Source organism: Macaca fascicularis, chromosome 8 (assembly GCF_037993035.2).
Source record: "Macaca fascicularis isolate 582-1 chromosome 8, T2T-MFA8v1.1".
Classification (NCBI taxonomy): domain Eukaryota; kingdom Metazoa; phylum Chordata; class Mammalia; order Primates; family Cercopithecidae; genus Macaca; species Macaca fascicularis.
In genome coordinates, this window is record NC_088382.1 from 90775241 (window position 1) to 90799635 (window position 24395).

Consider the following 24395-nt stretch of genomic DNA (forward strand, 5'->3'; position numbering starts at 1 on the left):
TGGGCAGACCCTGACCACTCTATCCAAAACTGTACTCCCCACCTGTTTTCTCAGTCCCCCTTGTTCAGTTCTCTTTTTTTTCTCTTACAAACTGTAAACTTTATGTCTGTCTCTTCCCACTAAGATGTGAGTTCCACAGGGCAGGGATTTTGTTCACGTACACGTTTTGTTTCCAGCACATAGAAGACTGTGGCACACAGCAGTGCTCATTAAGATCTTTTGTTAAATAAATGAATATTAAATACTTCAAATTCTCAGTTCACTTAAAATCAGGGTTGTTTATATAAAGATGATGGATTACTCATTTTTACTATATTGTGGAAGGATAATTTCATTTTCAGATGAGTATTTCCAGTTTTTAATGTGAAATCTGGAGAACCGTTTACTAGCGATGGTTAGACAACTCATACTCTTATCTTTCTAATGCTCGTAAGCAAAAAGCTTTATCTGGTTTAGGCGTTATGAACTTTACATCAGGTTTACGGTCTTTGGTTCTATGAAGGGCAAAAAATTGGACTGCATTTTTGCATTTTATGAACATGTTCATAAACCCTTCTATTGGTGCTGTCAACAGCTGATTTCATGGATAATACGAAAGGTTGAAATGCATTCAGAGAACAGCACAAAGAATGACTTTCTTGGTCTAATTTGGACAGAGTGAGGGGTCGCCTCTGGCCATGAACTACAGAAGGTTTTCAAGGCTACTAGTGACTGGCTAACCTGCTACTTGTCCTTCCTACTAAAATCTGAATAGAAGAGAGAACCTTGCTCTTTTTCTATGTAGAAAACAGAAATTAGTTATTAGTTGCCTGAAGCAGATGGGCCTAGTTAAATCCCAAAGAGATTTTGACAACTAGGGATGTGAACTTCACCGTGGCTCAGATATCAAGTTATCAGACATATACAGAAGGCTGTGGATTGCTAATGCATTTTAGAGCTTTGTTGAATATCTAAATTGAGGAAGTATAGGTTATAGTTTAGAAATGGTCACAAAATAAGATCTGTTGGTTTATATGAAGGTTTGTACAATCAAATATAACCAGGGGCACCTGTGAGTTGGTTCCCATGGTGCCTGTTGCTATGCATGCTGATTTTTGGGGATCCTGGAAGGGTAAAGGTCACCATGCTGCTGAGGCAGCCAACAAGCAGAATAGGTAAAATGTGTGGGCAAAGAGTCCAGTTTCTCTATTTAATTCCTGGACTTCAAAATGAAGCAAACAAGATTTGGCCCTAATTAGACATGATGGAAACAATGTGAAAATATCCAAGTAAGGTGCTGAGAGAAATATTTGATAAATGTAAGTTTTTGGTATTTTATTACTTGGAGGGGGAAAAAGCCAAACACAGCTTACATGAACACAGCTCTCATCATTCCACAAACTGGGAAGTGTTTGCAGATATTTCCCAGAACAGCTCCAGGGCCAGCTAGATTCCTAACCAGGACAGGAGCCAACAAAGGCAAAACAAAACGCCAGCGCCCACCTTGTTAGTTTCACTGGTCCTGTCTGTGGCACTCTCTTCCGCCTCTCCCGCTTCCTTCTGAAGGTTTTCATTCTCGTCCAGAAGCTTAACAGGGACAGGTGGTGGGGCCTCCTCTTCTAGATCACATGAATTTCCAAGGATACTCTCTACATTAACACTTTGGCGACACTTTTTGTTTCTGTCCACCGAGGCATATTCGGCAAACTCAGCTTTGCCTTCAGTCTGGGGCCCTGGGAGCTCTTTCGAGGCGGAAGTAGGCTTTGCCTTGCCAGTGTGGCCTTTCTCCAGGTGTGCAGCTGCAGCCACCTCCTTGATCTCTTTCACAGTTTCGTACAAGCAGTCCTCCACCATGTTTTCTTGGGAGGAGCTGTCCTTGAGCACTTCATAGGGCCCTTCCATCCCCGGGCCCTGGTCCCCGTCCGCACTTCTCACTGTGAGCATGGTGTCCACTGCACTCTCGGGAGGGATTCTGGGCAGCTCCCGACTCTGATGACATTTTGGCTTCCCCGTGCTGTCCTGGGAATCTAGCAGATCCGAAGCCGATGTCTGGACTTCCTCGTAATGCTGCATGCAGGTCAGAGTACTGTCCTCTGAAAGAACTAAAGCAGCACACACATTAAAAGTGGAGAAAGGCAACTCTTTCAATAATCGTTACCAAGAATCAGGTAATACAAAGTTAGGTTAAATCAAGATGCGTGCTTTTTATTTAAGTCTCAGGCGCAAATTATAGTTGCTCTGACTGTCAGTTGGTACCCTACTTCAAACACAGTTTAAAATAAAGCTGTTCATTATATCTTTCCCAATACAAGATTTAATAAGTTATCTTGGCTATAAGTATAGTTCACAATTACTTCCCTTAATGTCACTCCAATGAGACTCTTATAGGCAGATTGTCCAATGTGACCAGAAGATGACCAGTTTGATGCAGCCGAACTCTGGGAGGCTGGACACCAGAAAGGCAGCATGTGCAGTGACCACACTCCCCAGCCCCACTGGCGCCTGCCTGTGTGGAGGGAATTATTGGTAGCCACCTCCTTTCACACAGGTCACTTTTGTTTGGCAGATATAATGGAAACCACAGGGCAAACATGCACCCTTCAGGCATTAGCACAAAGGGACTGGCACCTCATACCTTGCTTCCAGCTCACTGCCACCAACATTCCTACCTCAAATTAGAAAAAAACAAATATGAAATTCTTGGCCAGCCACAGGGATGCTATTGTGTGAAGCTGTTCAGCTGTCCCTTTGTCAACCGTGTTGTGAGTGCCTGCCATGCGCCAGGGATGGTGCAGGGTGCTACAGACACATCGTTCAACGAAACAGAAAGCCTTGTCCTTAGGATGCGGACACAAAGCAACTTATTCCATTAGTGTCTCACTCTGGGGGAATTAGAAATAGTGTCTCCAAGGGGTGTGTGAAAAAATGACAATGGATCCCCCAGTCCTTCTGAACTTACCAACACCCAACACCCCTGTGTGTTCTAAATCCCTGATCATCACGGAGGGGTGAACTTTTGCTCTCTGGTTCTAGTTGTCTGTATCATGTGGACAGAGAACAGGCACCGGTGTCCCGATTACCCCCGTTTCCTTATCGGTAAACAGGGGTAACAGGACGCCCTCCTACCTCAGGTGAAAGCGTGGTGTAAACTCGAAAGCAGGAAGGAAACCTCGCCGCTCCTTCCATCGGCAAGAGCATACAATGCATGATGTGCAGGTCATGCAGCGTGGCTGTGTGTGCCCAGGGCTCAGACTGCCTGCTTCCAATTACAGATCCTTAGCCCGCTGGCTCTGCGATATCAGGCAAATTAGCAACATCTCTGTGGGAGGCAGAACGACCCTGAAAAATGTCTGCCTCCTAATTCCTGAAACCTGTGAATGTGTTATGTTTTGTGGAGGGTATGGAGGGATTAGGGTTACAGGTGGAATTAAGGCTGTTAATTAGATGACTGGGATGAGAGGGAAGCCTGGATTATCCAGGTGGGCCCAATGTAATCACAAGTATCCCTGTAAGTGAATAGGGAGGTAGAGGGGTCAGAGAGCAATGTGAAGAATGAGGGAGAGGCCAGTGGATTCTCCTTGAGGCTTCAGGAAAGACCACAGGCCTATGGATGCCCTGATTTTAGTCCAGTGAGACCCATTTCAGACTTCTGACCTCAGAATTGCAAGTCAATAAATTTCATTATTTTAAGGTTTGTTATTCGTTATTTTAAGGTTTAAATTGTTATTTATGAGGTTTGTGGTTATATTGTTACAGCAGCAATGTGCCCAGATTTGTCACCTTTAAATCGTGAATAGTAATAATAACGATCTTACAGAGTCGTGATATTATTAACAGTAATCTCGTGGGGTAAATGAATTAGTACATGTAAATTTACTAAAATATTCTAAAAGAATAAATGACTTAGTACGTGCACCAGTCTTAGAACAATGCCTGGCACACAGAAGTGGATTAATAAGTAGTAGTATTCATCCAAATGAGGTGTTTTGCTAAAACTGCTAGTAATACTAAAAGTGAGCAATAACACATTTCCTACTTTTTGAGCTACATATTTTGAGACCTAGGACTTCTAAAGGTGGTGAGGCCTCTGTGGAAAGCTGGTATTTTTGAAGAACTTACTGTCCCCATTGGTGAGTGCCCCATTCTGCTCACTGCTGGCAGGAGCATCTGTTGCCAAGCTAGTAACTGAACGGCTGAACATCTCCTTGTCTGAAGGCTGAAAAAACAAAAACAAAAACAAAAACACAAATGCATCACATTGCTAAAAATCTGGACGGTAGAGCAGAGGAGAAGATCCATGGCTTTTTCAAAAAATTAAAACAGCAGAAACAGAAAACAGAATCTCCTACATTAGTCCCCCCTTATCCACAGAGAATACATTTCAAAACCCTAAAACCATGGGTAGTACTGAACCCTACACAGACTACGTCTTTTCCTATCCATATACGTTATACCTATGATGATGTTTAATTTATAAGTACAGTAATTTAACAATAACCACTGATAATAAAACAATAACTATGAGATTAAACAATAACCACCGATAAAACAGAATAACTAGAATGTATTACAATGAAAGTTATGTGAATGTGCTCTTTCTCTGTCTCAGAATATCTTGTATAGTTCTCACCTATTTTTGGATTGTAGTTGACTGTGGGTAACCGAAACTGCAGAAATCAAAACTACAGATTGAGGGGAGCTACTGTTTTTAGATTTAAATTAAGTAAAATAAAATAAAGTAAACTGAGTTCCTTGTTGACTAGTCACATTTCAAGCGCTCAATAGCCACATGTGGCCAGTAGATACCATATCAAATAGGAGATACGGAACACTTCCAGCACTGCGGAAAGTTCTATTAGACAGTGTTGTCCCAGCATCTCAGGGGCACTGGGAATCTTCCAAAGCCATGTGCAGAGCTTCCTGCCGGGTGACCTATACAGGGCTACAGGCAGGTTGTGAGATATCAGTTCCCTTAGCTCAAGGCAGGAAGGGGACTGGTCAAAAAAGACATGCTTCCAACACAGGTGCTGTAAATCATTATTATTGGTAAAGGTGTGCCATGCCATGAGAAACGGGGAAAGGCATCACCCTTTGTCATGTGAAGGGAACAGACATAAATCTGGTTAGAGATAGATAATGCTATTGATTTCTGAAACCATTTTAGAACCAGCCAAGCCTCTGGCTGCTAGGTTCACAGAAACAATAATACGCTGAAAATTAGCTCTGCAAACTTTTTTTTTTTTTTTTTTCTGATGAGGTCTCAGCTTGTTGCCCAGGCTGGAGTGCAGTAGCATGATTATAGTTCACTGAAGCCTCAAACTCCTGGGCCCAAGAGATCCTCCTGCCTCAGCCTCTGGAACAGGTGGGACTACAGGTATGCGCCACTACATCTGGTTAATTTGAAACAAATTTTAAGAGATGGGATCTTGCTATGTTGCTCAGGCTGGTCTCGAACTCCTGGACTCAAGTGATGTGCCCACCCCAGCCTCCCAAAGTGCTGGGATTACAGGCGTGAGCCACTGTGCCCAGCTCTGCAAATCTTTCTTATTCTCACAAATAAACTTAGGACATTTGGAGGGAAGAATGGCATCAACAGTTGGTTTTCTGCAGGGATAGAATGTGTAGATGTTACCCAGAACAATATGCCAGGCTCGGCTATAGCTAAGAGTAGTCAGAAAGCAAGTTGGTGTTCATGTATTTCTTTAAATACCCAACTTGTCTCAGGTTGCAGCCTGAATCACTGCAAATGTGATTTGCTCCCTGTCCTTTTCATAGCCTGCATGTTCCAAGAGGCTACCTCGTGCTCCAAGATTCTACAAGGAAAGTTGTGATGTAAACAGCACACGAACCTTTGCTAGTTGGCCTCACAAATTCTCTGACTCTTGATTGGAAGCTAATAATAGACAGCAGATAGTTCATGCCGTGCCATGATCCAAAAGTGTATTGGGAGTCAGCTGTTTCAATCCAATGCAGTTCATTCACGTCTGCAGTGACCCCCAGTGAGATGGGTCACTGTGTTACGTTGCCAGGAGTTTGCAATGCAGGTGCTAATATCCCAGAAATGTTGTTATAAATGGGCAGGCATTGGTGTGGGGGAGGAAGGTTCCCAGGTGGGCCCATAACAGCATAATTGATCACAGCTGAAGTTACCATAATCTAGACTCTAACTACTATTCCTAATCTTTGCTTTTATGAGATGAAGCATCTGCAAGTTGTGTAAGATCTAGGAGCTGCAAAGCTCTTAAAGAGAGCTGGGTGGGCGAGCGTGTGTACATGGGTGCCAGTGCCCGGGTAAGCATGTGTTCCTGTGTGTGCTCGCGCTTTCTCACAGACATTCACATCCATAGAAATGAGGCTATGGGTTGGGGCAATAATGAATTATACGGTGGATGAGGAAGAAGGCATGGGGATGGAAGTCAGCTTATTCGTTTTATTCACCTGCCACTCTCTTCGTATCTCACCCGGGCTGCTGCCGACCTTGAGTAGGACAGCAGGAACCCAAGCTCTAGGCCAGGGGCTCTCACACTTGAGCATCCAACAGGATTGCCTGGGTGCTTGTTAGCCTTTCACTGGGCCCCACCCCCAGGAGAATTCGCATTTCTAAGGAGCTCCCAGGTGCTGCTGCTGCTGGCAGCGGTCCAGGCCACACTGCAGAAGAAGCCCTGCTCTAGAAGGAAGTGAGGAATAGCGGTGCGAGCCCTTCCCCAGCCCCTCCTCACCTCCCAACTGGCACCAGGACAATGGTGGAGTGAGGAAAGGCAGGGTCCTGGAGTCTGCATGGGAAGAAGTGACAGTGGGGCGTTCCCTCCATCCCTCCCACCCTCCCTGCTGAGGCCACCGCAGCAGCGATCACCAGGCAGAGCAGAGGCGCTGGGAACAGATGAGAAGTGGGGACAATGTGGACAACCAGAGATGGGAACAGGGCGAGAAAAAGAGTAAAGGGAGGAGTGGTGATGAGGGCCCAGGAAAGCGGCAAAGGGTGAGGTGGGTGTGTGGATGCAGAAGGGAGGGAAGGAAAATCCTGGGGGTCCCAGGAGGAACCGGGAGTCCTGACAACTTCCTGCCTGCTTGGGCCAGAGGAGTCCCAAGAATTGGCAGGTCAGGAAGCCTAGACTGGAGATGGCCTCTGGTCATCTCTGCAAACGTCTGCTGGCTGCGGGTTTTACACCAGACCTTGGCTCATCCATGCTTCCTTGTTTGCACCCCTCTCCCCGCAACGAGTTTTTGCTTGACCTTGAGAAATGATGTCCTGAACAAGAAGCACCTTTTGTTGTGGCACTGCCACGGGACTCAGGGCAGACTCTGAACTCTGCCTTGCTAATGTGAGGATGGGCCCCTCCACAGTGGCTGTTCAAAAGCACGGGCCTGGGTCAGAGAGGACAAGGAAGGACCTGGACACTCTCAGGCTGTTCCTCGCCAGGGTGGATCCCTGGGGGCCTCAGGATCATCAGGACCTGTAAGATACTGAGGGCTGGGAAAACACCAGCAAGGCCAGGCTATACCTAGGGTGCTGTGGGTCCCAGGCTCCCTCCAGCTTCATGACCTGTTGTTATGGGTTGAACTGTGTCTCTCCAAAATTCATGTCCAAGTCCTAACCCTCAGCACCTGAGAATTTGGAAACAGGTGCATTTGGAACAAACATTTGGAAACAGGGTCATTGCAGATGAAGCCAGTTAACATGAGGTCGTGCTAGAGTCGGGTGGGCCCTAGTTCAATATGCCTGGTGTCTTTGTAAAATGGGGAAACTTGGACACAGCCAGCCATGCACAGATGGGAGGTGATGTGAAACACAGAGGGAGGTCGCCATAGGAAGATGAAGGCAGAGATTGGGGGGATGCCTCTACAAACCAAGTCACACCCAGGGTTTGGCTGCAAACCACCAGCAGCCAGGAGAGGCCTAGAACAGACTTTCCCTCAGAAGCAACCAATCCTGCCAACACCTTAATTTTTGGACTTCTGGCCTCCAGAACTGAGAAACAAACTTGTTATTTAAGCCACCCAGTTTGTGGTCCTTTGCTATGACAGCTCTAGCAAATTAACAGAGGCAAAAATCTCCCATCCCTGCAGTAGGTGGGAGCCATCTAAGGATCGTTCTGGCAGCAGCACTACTGTATCAATTTCAGAAGCTCTCCCAGTGAACGCGGGGGAACTCACAGGCCTCCAGCCATGGCGGCCACAAACCTACAGAAAGAGGGTGTGTGGTGGAGGGGGCCCCTGTTTAACTTAGGCTTAGCTCTCCCCGTGGGTTCTACTCAGGCTGGGGGCACGTGGGAGCACACTGAGATAAGTAGCTGATGTTCTGGAGCATGCGCAGACAGGCGGACAGGCAGACAGGCGGACGACGCACGCGGGCTCACCACGTTCATCAGGTTCTCATGGTCCCCACTGTGCTGTCGCGGCTTCTTTTCCCTGAAATGAAAAGTGAAATGTTGTAATGTCAAATGTATCCCCCTAAAATCAAGCGCACACTATCCTTTCCTATCCCAATTCTTATCAGCTTTTAAATCTCTCTTGTTTTAAGAACCATGTTTATTTTGTCAACAAAGACAAAACCAGACACTGACTTCATGGCCCGTTAGCAGGTGCTGGGTAAGTGGAGGTCAAGCCTCAACTAGGAACTGTCCCCTCCCTTGGCACCCCTTCTTCTGGGAAAAAAGCAGACAAGTTCACGAGGAGAGGACCGAGGCCCAGGCCTGCGTAGAAATTGTTTATACCTAAAGTAGCAGAGTAAGTTATACCTTTATTTTTTTTGAGAAAATGCAGACAATTATCTCACTTAGAGTCTCTGCAAAGTCACACACTGCAGTGGGATGGAGAAAATAAAGAAAATACAAATTTTGGCGTGCCAGGAAGGGTACATGCTCTCAGGATGAGTCATATGTACTTCCAGTCTATGGGAAAGTCTGTCAAGTAAAAATAGAATTTGTTTTTACTCGGGACAGTCTAAAGAAAGCCATCGGTTGTAGAGAATACGCGGCCGGCCATCCACGTTCTCTATAAGACAAGGGTGACACCTAGTGGGAGCATGAGTAACTACAGAAGCAGGCCCATCCAGGCCCAGGGAAGTCCGGGCCCCGTGGCCTTTCTTTGTCTTCCCAATCATTCAGACTCTGTCCCAGCCACAGAGGTCTGGGTCCAGGCTGGGCAGGGATTAGGAGGCTAGCTGGGTTCAGAGAGTCTTGGCTTTTCTCCTCCTGACAGATTATAGGGTAGGAAGCCATTTCAGAATTTTAAGTGACGCTCCTGGAGTTGCTTCCGTGATGGAGGGAGAGTTTGGACAGGGCTGGCTGACGGTCAGCTGGTCTACATGGGCCTCTGGTGGCATCCAGCCCATCAGAAGGTTATGTGCTTTGTAACAGTTCCAGAATGTCCTGAAAATTACTTCTGGTGAGAAAGAACTTCTCTCTGAGCAAAGATTTCTCTTGGTGGGGGGGGAGTGCACTGACATTTTACATGAGACAGGAGAGAGAGAAAAGTGTAACTCTAAAAGAAGGACACTGATGATTATTTCACATACAGCATGTTCCTCTCCTGGGAAAATAATCTGTTTCTTGAGAAACTGAAGGTCTACACTACACATTTTTAATCGTAAACAATCCCTCTGAAACCACGTAGCAGCAAATATTCTGTGACTTCCGCGGGGTGGTGGCAAAAAGATGCGCATCACACAAAATTTCAAAACGCCCACAGATGAAAAAAGACAAAATCCATTTTGATCAAGGGTGTGCTCGAAAGCACTGCAAGACTTTCATTCTGGGAAGTTTAAAATACAAAGAACAGCAGGACTTCCGTTCTGGGAAGTTTAAAACATAAGGGCTCTTCTAGTTGCTCCCCAGCAAAACCAAATATGGGTTTTCCTTCAGTGAATAAAGAATGTCCCGAGATGCTCTGCAGTGGACAGAAGCGAGTTAAAGCTAATGCACAAGTTTCTGGGACAGCTCTGTGGCGGGATTCCACTCCTAACAGGTTTTTCACAGAAACTCTTCTGGGTACAGGGGATGTATTAGTTTAAGGTACCGGTATATACACTCTGGTTCTCACCTGTCACAACTGGAGCACAGGAAAATGAGGAAGGTGATGACGAAGAAAATGGCGACAGTGGCCAGACTTCCCCACAGGGTGATCTGCATCTGTCCACTGCCCAGCAGGCTCCCCATGGGCCCCATGGCAGGAGCAGGCACTGGTACCAGCCGAGGGAATCAGTCAGTCCTTCAGAGGTGGCGACATGGGGGCAGAGAGCTGCATGCTGCAAAGAGACCAGGGCATTTGGAGAGTAATTCTTGGGTAAACTGGGAGAATCTGTAACTTGGTCCCTGTCAGGAGCGAGACCTTTGCGCTAAGTCGGAAGCGTGTGCTGGATGCTGAGGAGAGCCCCGGACTGGACTTGAAATTGGACTCTGGGCAAGTCCCCTCCATGGTCTAGGCCTTTATTTTTCTTACCTGAAAATGAAAGTGGGAATATACAGCTGCCTGGCCCAGTGTTTGAAGCAACGGATGTCTTGTCTTGGTATGTTTGGGGTGGATTCTTCTATTCTTCTTGTTTCCCCCCACCCCCTTCAAATAGGGTCTTGCTCTGTTGCCCAGAGTGCAGTGGCACAATCATGGATCACCGCAGCCTTGACCTCCCTGGGCTCAAGCAATCATCTCCTGAACCACCCCGCTGTCCCCTACTGCAGGGTCTACAGGCATGCACCACCATTCCTGGCTAATATTTTTATTTTTTATAGAGACAAAGTCTCACCATGTTGCCTAAACTGGTCTCGGACTCCTGGGCTCAAGCAATCCTCCTGCCTCAGCCTCCCAAAGTGCTGCGATTACAGTGTGCCACTGCGCCTGGCCTGGATGGATTCTTAATGTCTTCAAATAAAGATTTCAAATACTCCATAGCAAATAAATACACGCTCATTTGGGTTCATTTTTAAAAAAATCAGAATAGTATATAACAATTCTTATATAGCTTTTGCAAAAATGCAACTCATCATTTGCCCCCGCCCCTCACTGTCTTCTCTCATCTCCCTCACCCACTGTTCTCTGAGAAGGTTTAAGGTCAGTGTAACTAATGAAATAGAATGTCTTTATATTCGCCTGCATTTATTTACTCTGAGTATGTTATGTATTCTATGTTTTCACTACCCTGCCGTCAACACCCAATAAATGCATTTTCAAGTGAATGGATGAAGTATGTGCTAAGAATACATCCCCGACAATAAATAAGACCTATTTATGCAAGAGAAGCATAAGAGCTGTACCTAGTACATTTCCGTACCTGGTATGTACCAGGGATTCTGCTAAATGCTTTCCTCATTTAATTGCTGTCACCACCCTGTGTAGGAGGCACGGTTAATCCCCCTTTTACAGAGATGGAAGCTAAATCCCAGCAGAGCGGTGACTTCCCCCGAGTGTCACAAGAGCTAAGCGGCAGGGAGGGATGAGTCCATCTGTCTCAGACTCCAAAGCCTGTGCTCTGCGTCCATCAAGGAAGCTCCTTGTCACTGTGGGGATGCTGGGACTCACAGGGGTCACTGCGCCCTGTCCCAATACTTCCAAACAGAAGTGATCAGATTCCTTGTGCGAAATATTTTAAGAGCTATAGATATTTTTAAAATGGAGTTGTACATCAAATGATCTGTCATCACAGAGGCCTTGTTTAAAGAATATTTGCTCAATTCTAGAACATTCTAAATGAAAAGAAATAGCCTCTAAGTTGGTCTCGTGTCATGAATAAAGCAAATACTTTTGGTTTTTGATAACCAAAAGTGCAATATCTTCCTTGAAAAAGACTGTCAGTATTTACATTTTCATTTGCTTCAGTGATAAAGCTGTGACTGTTTTCAGCCATCCCTGAGCACAGGTATCAAGACGGCAGGGGTGGCTTCGCAGCAAACCAGCGTGCCTCCTAAGATGGGGAGAATAAAAGCCATTTTGGGCCGGGCGCGGTGGCTCAAGCCTGTAATCCCAGCACTTTGGGAGGCCGAGATGGGCGGATCACGAGGTCAGCAGATCGAGACCATCCTGGCTAACCCAGTGAAACCCCATCTCTACTAAAAAATACAAAAAACTAGCCGGGCGAGGTGGCGGGCGCCTGTACTCCCAGCTACTCGGGAGGCTGAGGCAGGAGAATGGCGTAAACCCGGGAGGCAGAGCTTGCAGTGAGCTGAGATCCGGCCACTGCACTCCAGCCTGGGCGACAGAGTGAGACTCCGTCTCAAAAAAAAAAAAAAAAAAAAAAGCCATTTTGGCAAAGGTGGTTCAACTGGACCAAATTATCTCCAGGTGAAACACTGTCACATTTATGTGAATATTCAAAGTTAAGGAATATTAAAAAGCTGAAGAAAAAGAGACTTTTACCTACAATGTATACAGAGAGTGCTCTGAGAGATGAAGTTGTTTGCCTCAATCTTTGAATCAACATGAACATCTTCTAAGGCTCTATAATTACATAAATGCAGGACTTCCTGCGTAACACAGAACTTCTTTCTTCCTATGTTTGATTGTATGTATATTATGCCTAACACGACAGGCATACAGTAATAACGAGTCAAATTACTTTTGCATGTTTGCCCCCAGACAGCTATAGCCAAATGAAAATAACCACCACTTCTGTGATTTGTTGATGCAAAGAATAATTCATTTTAAACTGAGACTACAAATTGGCACCACAATAGGTTTTAAAATGCATTCAAGCAAGCACCTAAATCATAGTGACCAACGAAAATATATAAAATACATTTTTATATACAGATCCAAAGCATAAAACATTTTAGGAATCACAGACAAAAGGTATCTATCTCCTGTGCAGGCATCTGTTTGTTCTTCATTCATTCATACAACAGATTAATTAATGCCTATTTATAAAATGGCATGTTCTTAGAAAAGAGTTTGCTGTGTGAGTTATTCAAAAGCCAGAGATCCATCCATGGAACCTAGTGTGGAATCGCCAATACCTGTCTCTTTTCTGTACATGTTTCTCTTTTCTCTCTCCTCTCTCTTAACAGAAGGAGGTCGGTATAATATGATGAGAGATGTGGGGTGCCCAGCCTATTAGAACAGTACAGGGAGAAAGAAGATGACAGGGGATGATTACAAGGTGCAGAATAAAGGATGGAACCAAGAGAAAATGTGTCGAAACTCCTGGCTTACTCCCCTTCAATTAGAATTGTCTGTAAAGCCACTGAAAGACTTTTCCCCAAGTTCTTACTGTGGACAAAATCCTCACAGTGAACAGAGTGATCACCATGGGGTGTGCGTTTCTGAGTCAGATGCACTGTAGTCCTCAGGGACAAACGCCCCAGTTGCTGGGGTGGTTTTCTCCTCTTGGACCCTCTAAGTGCTGTTCTGCAGGAGGACTGTGGGACACCAGTCCCCGTGGTCGTGGGCAGCCCTGGCGGGTCAAGAGTGGCTGCACCAGCAACTGCCACCTACTCTTCTTTAGAGGCCTGGCAGAGTATGTGTGTGTGTGTGTGTGTGTGTGTGTGTGTGGCGGCAGGGTGGGGGTGGTGGCTGAGGGGATCTAGACTAACATAATCTTTGATCCTTACAGCAGACCTCCTGGGTGGATGGTTCCCATTTTGGAGAAGATCTGTGCACTGCTACCCTTCTCTCCTGGTCTCTCTCTCTTTTTTCTGGATGTTTGTTTCCAAAATTCTGCTGCCCATGCCTTATCTGGCTATCTCCTTAAATTTTGGCAGCTCATCTACACTAAGCCAAGACTGTCGCCTGCTCACCCTCCTGCTCACATGTCTAGATGGACATCCTGGTAAATGTGTGTCGGTGGACCGGCTCCTCCCCTGTGCATGGAGATAACCCGCCCCTCCCCCTGCGTGCAGATGCACATGGATCACTTTGTGTTTCACTTTCTTCGAGCAGCTGAGGGTAGAGGCCTCATGCAGAAAGCCCAGTGCTCTGCCCCTAGGCTGGACCCTCATGTATTGGTTTTACCGCCCTTAAATGCAGTGCTTGGGGGTCCTTATTCTGTTCTTTTGAATGAGGGGAAGGTGGAGGGAAATCAGTGTTCTTTCAGGTGGCCAGGGAGGCTTTTTAAAGGATGAGTGATGGGGGAGAGAGTAAGCGGATAGGAGCCATAGTGTATGGACAGTAAAAGTTACCCTGAACAGGAAGATCCCTGTGGCAATCAAGGCATTTCCAAACTCTACACTGTGCCAACCAGGCTCTCTGTGAAAAAGCCACCCAAGGCAGTGCTGTCCTGTGACATGGTTATGGTCCACAAGGACCATCTTATTTTGGGCTGATTCAGTATCAAGTAAGTTATGTCTTGACTATCAGGAATGATCTCTTCCAGTGGAAATATCTGAACAATTTGGAAGAGCATCCCTTATGATTTTTTTCATGAAGATATTTAAATCTGTTTCTCTGAATCCTGTTCTTACTTGACTCAATAAACTTGCATTCAACTACAGAATATTATATAAGACAAGGTCTTGCTCTGTCACCTAGGCTGGAGTGCAGTGCTGTGATTACTGCAGCCTCGACCTCCTGGGTCAAGCAATCCTCCCACCGCTGCCTCTTGAGTAGCTGGGAACACAGGCATGTGCCACCATACCAGGCTAACTTTTTTTATTTTTAGTAGAGATGAGTTCTTGTTATGTTGCCTGGCTGTTCTTGAACTCCTCCCACCTTGGCCTCCCAAAGTGCTGGAGTTACAGGCATGAGCCACCACACTGGGCCTATTTCTTCAAAGTTTAAAAAATTCTCTTATCAGATCACATGCATAAATATTCTGAGTTATTCCACACAGGGCAAAGAAGGACCATTTATTTTAATTGTACCTCTACTAACACTTAATTTTGGCACCTGAATGTTGTATTAAGATGAGCCACAGAAGATGGTAATATTAATGTGATCACAGATTTAGATTAATAGTTGTCCATTAATTCTGTTTGCTATAGAATAGGCTTCATTATTGGCTGTACTGATGTAAAGTCATGGCTGGAGACTGTAATATAATACAAGTATATAGTATTGCTGTAAAAGAGGCAGTGGTATGACCTCAGTCTCCACTCCAATTTTGTATCATTTCGAACTACCGTGAGAACTTGTCATTAGCCTTGAGAAAGGTCAGTGCTTATGGTTAAAGGACTTTCATTGGGGCTTCTTTCACAGATTTGTCTGATTAATTATTTTGGACTAAAATCTCCATACTCTTTTACCCTTTCATATCCACTCATTTGTTTTAATGAATAAGTGATTTAATCACTAGAAAAACCACTGGCCTTTTAATTTAACAGCACGTCTTTTTTTTTTTTTTTTTTTGAGACAAAGTCTCGCTCTGTCACCACGCTGGAGTGCAGTGGCGCTATCTCAGCTCACTGCAACTCCACCTCCTGGGTTCAAGTGATTCTCCTGCCTCAGCCTCCTGAGTAGCTGGGACCACACAGGCGCGCCACCACACCCAGCTAATTTTTGTATTTTCAGTAGAGACGGGGTTTCACCATGTTGGCCAGGATGGTCTCCACCTCTTGACCTCGTGATCTACCTGCCTCGGCCTCCCGAAGTGCTGGGATTACAGGCGTGAGCCACCATGCCCGGCCAGCAGGTGTCACTTTTAACCACAAGGTGGCAGCATAATTCTGTTCTCGGCCCTATGCAGAACTTTCTTGAAGGAAAGCTGCTCAATTACTGTTGGTGCCTTATGCTTGGCATTTGAATTGTCTTCATCAGCCTGCACTATCAGCCACCAAGATCAATTCCAACAGGGAAAAACACACACATAAATTAATGAAAGGTGCAGACCAAATGGCAGCTACTTATTTCTTTGGCCAAACATCCTTAACAGGTAGGTTCTCTGATCATAGCAAATTCTATAAATAATAATTAGGTCGAGTTGGGATGGCCAGTGAGATTAGATATGGAAACAGACACTTTAGAGTTTCTTTGAAGCAGATCTAGGTCAGTAATGACAGTCATTACCTTTTTACAGCTGTTGCAGTTGACATATAATTAAACATGATAGAAGCCACCTCCACTCATGACCCCTCACTGTTGGATGAAATAAGAGCAAGGGCCCAATCCCAGTGGCAATTCTTCCTTCCTGGTCATTACCAGGCGTGGGAACCATGTGGTAAAATGACACGTTATGGGCTCTAAAGTAACCAGATTTAATGATGGCAGAGGAAGCAGATTCTTTGGTGGGTCCCCTGGTCCTGTGAGCACGCTGACAGCCGCACAGGCTGAGGCGAAATCAACTCTGAACAGAATCCTCAAGCCCCAGAAAGAGTTTTAAGCTAAAGTGTGTAAATTCAGGTAGTCTTCCATTCAGGTTACAGGGACTGTGCTACAGACAAGCCTGCCACACTGAACTTTGCATGGATGAGTATCTGTTGGAGACACACGGGGAATCACCTACCCAGATGTTTACTGTTCCATCCTGCTGAGGTACAAAGGCTTTTGCCTACACACGACTGTTATCAAGATCTCCCTATTCTGACCCTTCACTGAGTCACGGGCCGAACACACCCAGAGCGCAGAGGGTGGTGGAAGGTAAGTTATTCTTGTTTATAGATTCCTGAATCCTTTTTGAATGTCCCCACACAGCGATATCTTGATATCTCTGCAGCAGTTTAAGAATGAGTGTAGCTGAAAGAAACCTGGAATGCCTCAACATCACCAGACCACACTGACCCTGCTATCAGAACTCGCTGCTCACGGGAGAAAGAGCCCGGCACTCATCCTGAGAGCAAGTTACAAATCCTCACGGCCGTCTGTCAGCATAACCCAATCACTTTTCATACACACCAGACCTATCGATCCACATAGAGAACAGGAAAGCTGACCCTTTTGGTGGAGGGGTGTGTGGGGCTGTCACTTGTCTTCAAGAATACATTAAACTTACATCACAGAAATAATATAGTTTATTATTTATAAACACTTTTGCCTTCCGACAAGCCAAGAGGCCAAGTGAATTTGATGGGCAAGGAATGACTTCTAAGGTTGGTTTCCCCCCAATTCTGACTTGGAAGCCAATTCTCAAGGTTCATTTTTAATGGTGGAGAGAGAGAGAGAGAGACAGGGAGAGAGAGAGGGAGATGGGGGGAGTGAGAGAGAGAGAGAGACAGAGAGAGAGAGAGAGAGGAGAGAGGGAGGGAGGCAGAGTGCAAGGGCATGGTCTTTCTAGAAGCCCATATCACATGCACTCCGACAGAACCCTGAGATGTGCTTCTATTTGGGCTAATGCGATACATTCTACACTGACCGCATAAGGAGCACGGGTAATGGGGATTCATTTTGCACAAGAAGGCTTCATGGAACGTTTCAGACAGTGTGTATTTTGGGCTTTAGGTTCTATTTCTTCCTGCCTTGCATGTTAGCTCATCCAGTCTAATTTCCTTGAGGGCAGGGATGTCTCCACCTCATTTCCCACCATATTCCCAGCACCTCTATGACCTGGGAAATAGGAGCCAGTAAGGAATTTTTACTGAATACATGTTTCTGTAGGAAGAATGATGAATAGATTCTCAAGTGGATTCTCAAAATGCAAGTTTAATTCATAATTTATACCACAAGGAAGAGAAGGAGAGTAATAGGGATGAGCACACTAAGCAAACAATTAAAAAATAAGCTAAGTGTGTCTTAAGGCAAATCCTTTTTCCTGAGACAGAGTCTTCCTCTGTTGCCCAGGCTGGAGTGCAGTGGCATGATCTCGGCTCATGACCCTTTAAGGTAGATGTTACTGAAATCAATTTTAAGGACTCCTGGGTTTAAGCGATTCCCTGCCTCAGACTCCCGAGTAACTGGGACTACAGGTGCGTGCCACCACACCTGGGTAATTTTTTGGTAATTTTAGTAGAGATGGAGTTTCACCACGTTGGCCAGGCTGGTCTTGAACTCCCACCTCAAGTGATCTGCCAGCCTAGGCCTCCCGAAATGCTGGGATTACAGGCGTGAGCCACTGCACCTGGCCTTAAGGCAAATCCTTCACTCTGGAATGAACACAGCCATGTGGGTTCTCTGTATTGTCACTGAAGCAGCTGAACATCTCCTGAGAAAAGTCACAGCACCATAATATCGGTGTCTTCATCCCCCGCAGCAGGCCTCTCAACGCCAATGATCTCACCATGTCCCCAAGCTTAGTGTTCTACTGACCCCTCTCTGCAATGACAATTTCACACCTTCTCCAGCTCCTAGATTCCTGACACAAGCCTCAAGGGGGCTGGACCTTCCCTTTCTCAAAGGAAAAAGGAGCTTAAACAGTGTTGGCTCTCTTTCCAATGTTTTTCATCTGACAAATCTAAGCATCCTATGAGTCTCACTTCTTTGGGGCAGCTTTCCTGACGCTGAAACCCTCCCACCTCTCAGGTGTAGCTGAGGCCCGTCTTTTACAAGTTTTTTCCTTCCTGGCTCAAAATTGAAATTATGAAGCAATTCAAGTGTCTCCTCTGCTGGGCTAAGCCCCAGGAGGGAGGAACTTTGAACGGACTTATCTGGTTCATAACTGTAGCCCTAGTGTGTGGCACACAGTAGGCACTTAATATTTATTGGATGAATTAATAGTTAAGAGGAAGAAAAGGAGGCAAGAGGAGTGCATATTGATCAGGTCTTCAAAGGTGGTAAGGTCGGAAGAAACCCTTTTGCTCCGTCCTCTCAAGTGATGCTGAAACTTGATGGGGGCACAAGAAACCACAAAAGCCTGCTTGCCCGACCACCTGGCCAGGGTAGGAGGGTCTCCACGGTGTTCCTGCCTGCACCTAATCCATCACTGTGGTTTTACCCAAGTTCCCTCCAGGGTCCCCAAGAGGCTCGCTACATACCAGTTTTGACTCATAGGCTTGACATAAAAAGCACTGAAAAATGGAAGTGAGCACAGACCATGTGTCTGCCAGCCACTTTGCTGCGGGTTATTTTATTTCGTCCTCATGACCCTTTATGGTAGATGTTACTGAATCCATTTTATGGATGAGGAAACTGAGGCTCAAAGTTAAGTGCCTTATTTAGGGTCATGTAGCTACAGGTTCCCAGACTCTGTCCCCAGCACTTCCTCTTCTAACACACCGCCCAGCACGCTCTTAGCCCCATGTATTCACACCCTCCAGGCGCTGGCCTGTCTGGGACAGCAGCAGACAGGTGAGGACGTGGGAGCCACACCCATCTCCCCGGCAATCTTCACTTCACTCTATCAGGACTTGTCTTAGTACCAGGGAGAAGAATGTTCACTCCCGTCTGGTACACCCACTGCTCACTCCCAGCCATGCATTAATCATAAACCTCCTTCCAAGGGATCTGGAGGGCTTTACAAACATCCCACAAGCTTTGCTGTGATGGATGTGGTATTTACAGGCAGGCTGGTGACTGAGACCAGCACTATTTGCAGTCACACTCTGTTAAGCATTGCTTTGCACTGTTTCTATTTGGCTTCTGAGGGACAGTAATTCAGCCACCTTTTTTTTTTCATAATAAAAGACTTAACAAAAAATAAACTTCAGTTTCTTTGCCACAAGGTTCAAAAATGTACTGCTTGACACAAATGCCTCTCAATCAAATTTCCTACTCATGGCTCATGATATTGAAAAGATCCACTTCCTTTTAGCATTTGTTTAGCCTGGGCTAACTACAAATGCCCTGTTTCTGCAGACAGCTACTACCTCACTGGGACTGCACAGCAAAAGATGCTTGATCTGGGAAAAGTAAACCCTCAAGATTGGAGAAGTAGAATTTAAGAGCAGATGATCACTTTGTCAAAGCAATGTCAACAGAGGAGTTTGTAACACCGGTTCACTGTGAGCTAGTGCCAAGTCATAGAACGTGTCCTGTGGTCTCTCCCACACCATTAGATGTACTGCCATCGTAAGGACTGCTGGCTTAACAGTGTTAATATCTTGCCCAGCACTGGCAAAAATATAGCACTGGTAAATCATTACCCAGTGCTTAAATCATGGCTATCTTTATGATGTTTTAAAACATCATAAAGCCAGGCAAAATATTTCTTGATTCATAAAAATAGAACAAAAATCCTCAAAACACATCCCTCCAAGTTACTTACTGGTGTTATTGTGAATTACTTAGGGCTGGGGAAATGTCTCAAGAGAGACTAGCTTGATGAGAGAAAGTCAGAGCTTGTATTTGAAAATATATGTCCAGAGTTTATCCTCACAGCTTTCTGCCAGGAGAGGGCAGGGAAGGCAGATGACTCACGGGGTGTGACTCCTAAGCCCCTGTAGAGGAAGGGACAGGGTCATGGTTCTTGTAGAATTGAACTTCCCCAAGGGTGGTCCCAGTTAGCAGCACCTGGGAACTTATTGAAATGCAGAATTCTGAACCTTCTCCCAGACTTATGACTCAGACACTCTGGGAGTGGGGCCCGGCAACCTCTGTGTTAACAAGCCCTGCAGGTGATCGTGATGCACCCTAAAGTTTGAGAAGCACTGTTCTAGAAGAGCTACTAGATGTATATATGGTGATCTGGGATCTTGTTATAGATTCTGATTTGGCAAATCTGGAGCGGAGCTCAAGAGTCTGCATTTCTGACTGGCTCCCAGGTGACGTCCAGGCTGCCGGTCTGTGAACTACATTTGAAGTAGCTCTAGTACAGATGCTGAAGGTTATGCAGCCGGATCCCTGGAGCTGAAACCTGGCTTTCAGCTTACTCAAAGATTATGGGACGATAAAGTCAGAGCTTCTGTTTCCTAGGAGCCTTCTTGATGTCCTTCCCACTCGAGTCTGGTAAAATGGCAGTGAATGGGTACATGGCTGCTATGCAGAAGTAAAGACCAGGTTTTGCTCTGTTCTTTTCCGCTGAATTGCTGTGTGGCCTGAAGCGAGTCCAAGCCTCCCCATGCCTCAGAGTCCCCTTCTGAAAAATGCGGTCATTTCTGAGGGTTCTTTCGAACTCTTAGCTTCTATCATTTTATAGAAGTTGCCAGTGATTCCTAAAGTCTAAGATAAAAATTCAGGACTTTCCACACAAAGGCGAATGTTGCTCCAGCAAGAACCTTAAATTCTCAAGGTGATCAATAGTTTCAGCTCCCAGAAAGCAGGGCCTTAGTAATTCAGAGGCGAAGCTGATGAGGCCACACCAGTGGGGTGGATGTCAGGAAGAGAAGCTGTGGACGGCCTTTTTAGTCAGCGTGCAGCGCCGGGAATCACTCCCAACAGCCCTTCCAAAACACCATTTGCGCTCTGGCAACATCACCACGGTACACCGGCTGCAGGGCTGACTTATGAGTCTCTTTGTTTTTTCATTAACATGTACTTGGCATATTTACATATTTACAATTCAAATTTAGAGTAGCCTTTCAACAAAATGCGAAGACAGAACCAAAACACGCAGATGGTGCACGGACAGGTAACGTAGAAAGAAAACACTTCTCCTGAAAGCTTCTGAGGCTGTTTAAAGGCATATGCCCAAAATTTTGAAAAATCTTACAGAGAAAGCAAGTTGGAAATGGATCCATTTAATTTCTAATCTCAGGACTTGATAAGCTTGAGGAGGTTCCAAATGTGATAAGAGATTCTGGAGACCTCTGTTTCTATTACTACAGACAGTCTGCACCTCGGGTTGGTTTCACTGGTTTCTTGACTAATACCTTGGATGATATTTCCTACTTGCTGACACTCTGTCATTCATTAAGCACATAATTGATAAATACCTACTATGTGCCAGGCACAATTACATCTTCTAATCACACCACGAATATGAAATGATATTGGACCACTATGAACTTTGCAAGAGTTCACTGTTTAGGATTAGGTTCCTAATACAGAGCTATATTTTGACCACAAATGAAAAGCCATTTATTGTTGAACTCCAAGCTTGTGCAATCAGAATAAAAAAGCCACAAGCTCTTTCACTTCTACCATGTTGCACTAGAAACAACATTTAATCACAATAATTGCTGCTGGATTCTGTTTAGCCTGGCGGCAGAGGCTCCATGGCACTGATGCAGCTGCAATGCCCTTGGACTGATGTTGTTTCAAGCTGAGAACTGTCCCCAATGTGTCTGGTGGATTCCAAAGACACCCTTTGCATGTTCACAGGGTGAAAAGGACTCCCTCCCACGTGTGCACTTGACCACAGCGAGGGCCAGCCGGCCTCTGAGGATGGGCTAGATCCCAGGGACCAGGAAGCTGCTGTATAGAGCCTACCTCCCCCACTTTCTGAATGGAAGAAAACTGCTTTCACTTTACAGTTAAAGCGAAAGCTTAAAACAGCAAATATTCATGCAAGAGGTGACACATGCATTTGAAATCACACCAAGACATAAATGACTGGCAACCATGTCACCTGGTGAAGAAAAGAGGGGAAGGAAAAGGATGAGAGGGCTGAGGCCAGGACGCAGGGGCGTTGTGCATTTGAGAGAGACAGGACATGGGAGAATAGACTTAGGGGGCTTTCCAGGTAAATGTTTTCTGCTTCACCTCTTTGCCTGTGGCTGGCCTTAATCCAGGGGCAACTCTGTGAGAATGACATATGTATGTATGTATGTATGTATGTATGTATATATTTATATACTCCAATACATTGATCTCCCTCTCCTCCGTTGTCCAATTTAGGGAAGATAAAGCTAAGTCAACAGAGGTGGGGGAAATCAGTACGACAGAACAGTAACACTGGTGCAGATCCTGTTCTTCAGTCAGACACGGCTGAATGTGGAACTCAGTGATCAGAATCAGTCATGCTCTTTGGAAGAGGTTCTTGTTCATTTCAAAGGCTGCTAATACCTTGGGGGAGCCAAAAAGACTTTGGACCTGATACAAAAGGCAATATGGAGAAAACTGGAGGGTCTCTAGTAGAGACACAACAATGGGACAGAACATTTCTGAGCAAGTGCATGTTCTGTCAACTTAAGTGATGAGTGTGATTGTGGCCCTATGGAATATCCAGCCTCCATCTGTATCAGAGCACGTGGCCTGCAGGTCCCTTCAGCACACCTGCCCCTCCATCTGTCAGCCTCATAGGCTTCACTTGCCGTCCTTCCCAGGCAAAGATGCCCTCCAGACTCCCTCACTCCCTGACGTTCTCCCAGTCCCGCCTTGTAACACAGGAGGCAATTTGTTAAAGGGCTGAGGCCCAGATATAATCGAGTTAGAGAGGGGCCCAAGAATCTATATTTTAATTTTTAAATTTAAAATTGTAATTATTTTTTGAGATGGGATCTTGCTCTGTCGCCCAGGCTAGAGCACAGTGGCGCGATCTCAGCTCACGGCAACCTCCGCCACCCATTTTCAAGCTACTCTCCCATCTCAGCCTCCCGGGACTACAGGCATGTGAAACCATGCCTGGCTAATTTTTGTATCTTTAGTACAGATGGGGTTTCATCATGTTGGCCAGGCTGGTCTCGAACTCCTGACCTCAAGTGATCTGCCTGCCTCAGCCTCCAAAGTGCTGGGATTACAGGTGTGAGCCACCGCGCCTGGCTAAGAATCTATATTTTTATCTTGCGTCCTAAGTGATTTCAAAGTAGGTCATCCACTGGAAACCCTTTGAAGGACACAGGTCTGGAGCTCGTGAGTCCTGCACTGCCCAATCCTGAGTCTATTCTCTACCCCTTCTCTCCCTGTGTGGGCACTGAAGTGCCACCTCTTCCTGGTCCCTTTGCATCTCACTGGTTCTGCAGACAAGCCTCACTGTGTTCCTGGTTCATCGTGTGAAAGTAAAAATCTAATCTCCCAGTGGGTCCCCATGGGCAGAGGCAGTGAAACTCCAGAAGTCCACAGGGAGAACTCAGAAAACCGCTCCTCTTTAGAAAGCCACGGAGCTAATGTGATTACAAGACCTCATGCACCAAAAAGAATGCAATTCTGAACATCTTTATAGCTAATGAAAATCACATTGTCTTCCTCAAGATTTTCTTTTTTTTTTCTATTTGGAAATCATGAATAAAATGGAAGTTATGGGTTAAGGCTGTGTTTATGAAAAGTCTTGGAGTATAATGTGAAGAGTTTTATATTTTCCATTTTCTTTGGAAAGTAGAGCCAAGGAAAGTCTTCAGGTTGTACAATGAGAGCGAATATCACACTGTGGCTCTGATGGCCCTGCCCCTTTCACTTCTCTATGCTATGTTTTCACTCCTTTTCTGGAAGGGGTATTTTAAAGGCATTCAATAGAGAGGCAGAGAGAGAGAGTAGCCTATGATAAAGCGGCAAGTCTGCAGGTGGGGACAGGCATATATTAGAGATGTGTTGTGGGAAGTGCAGGAAAAAGGTGCCAACGACATCTTCTAGAAATGTGGAAGTTACTTGAAGTTAATTTATCATAAAAGAAACACGGATCTTTATGGAGTACAAGGTTCTATTAAGAACTTAAAAAATAGGACAGGCATGGTGGTTCACACCTATAATCCCAGCACTTTGGGAGGCTGACGTGCGTGGATCACCTGAGGTCAGGGATTCGAGACCAGCCTGGCCAACATGGTGAAACTCCATCTCTACTAAAAATAGAAAGAAAAAAAAAAATTAGCCGGGTG

At 45.6% G+C, this 24395-nt stretch overlaps 1 protein-coding gene and 1 long non-coding RNA gene across 9 annotated transcripts in view; one reads left to right on the forward strand and one right to left on the reverse strand.

Annotated features, from left to right (window-relative positions):
* Positions 1-24395, reverse strand: part of PAG1 (phosphoprotein membrane anchor with glycosphingolipid microdomains 1) — a 140421-nt gene that overhangs the window by 15467 nt on the left and 100559 nt on the right. For 7 of the 8 annotated variants that reach the window (XM_005563616.4, XM_073999051.1, XM_045398436.3 and 4 more), the window contains 4 exons: positions 10021-10225; positions 8337-8388; positions 4099-4195; positions 1483-2081 (listed from right to left, as the gene is read on the reverse strand). In XM_005563616.4, coding sequence (XP_005563673.2) covers positions 1483-2081; positions 4099-4195; positions 8337-8388; positions 10021-10145 — 873 coding nt within the window. In that variant the 5' untranslated portion in view covers positions 10146-10225. Of the gene's footprint in view, positions 1-1482; positions 2082-4098; positions 4196-5828; positions 6673-8336; positions 8389-10020; positions 10226-24395 lie in introns of those variants that run through there. The other variant, XM_045398441.3, reaches the window with a different exon arrangement.
* Positions 16256-16640, forward strand: LOC135964759 (uncharacterized). The gene is made up of 2 exons (XR_010577361.2): positions 16256-16476; positions 16553-16640. It is a non-coding gene; the product is annotated as an uncharacterized lncRNA (long non-coding RNA).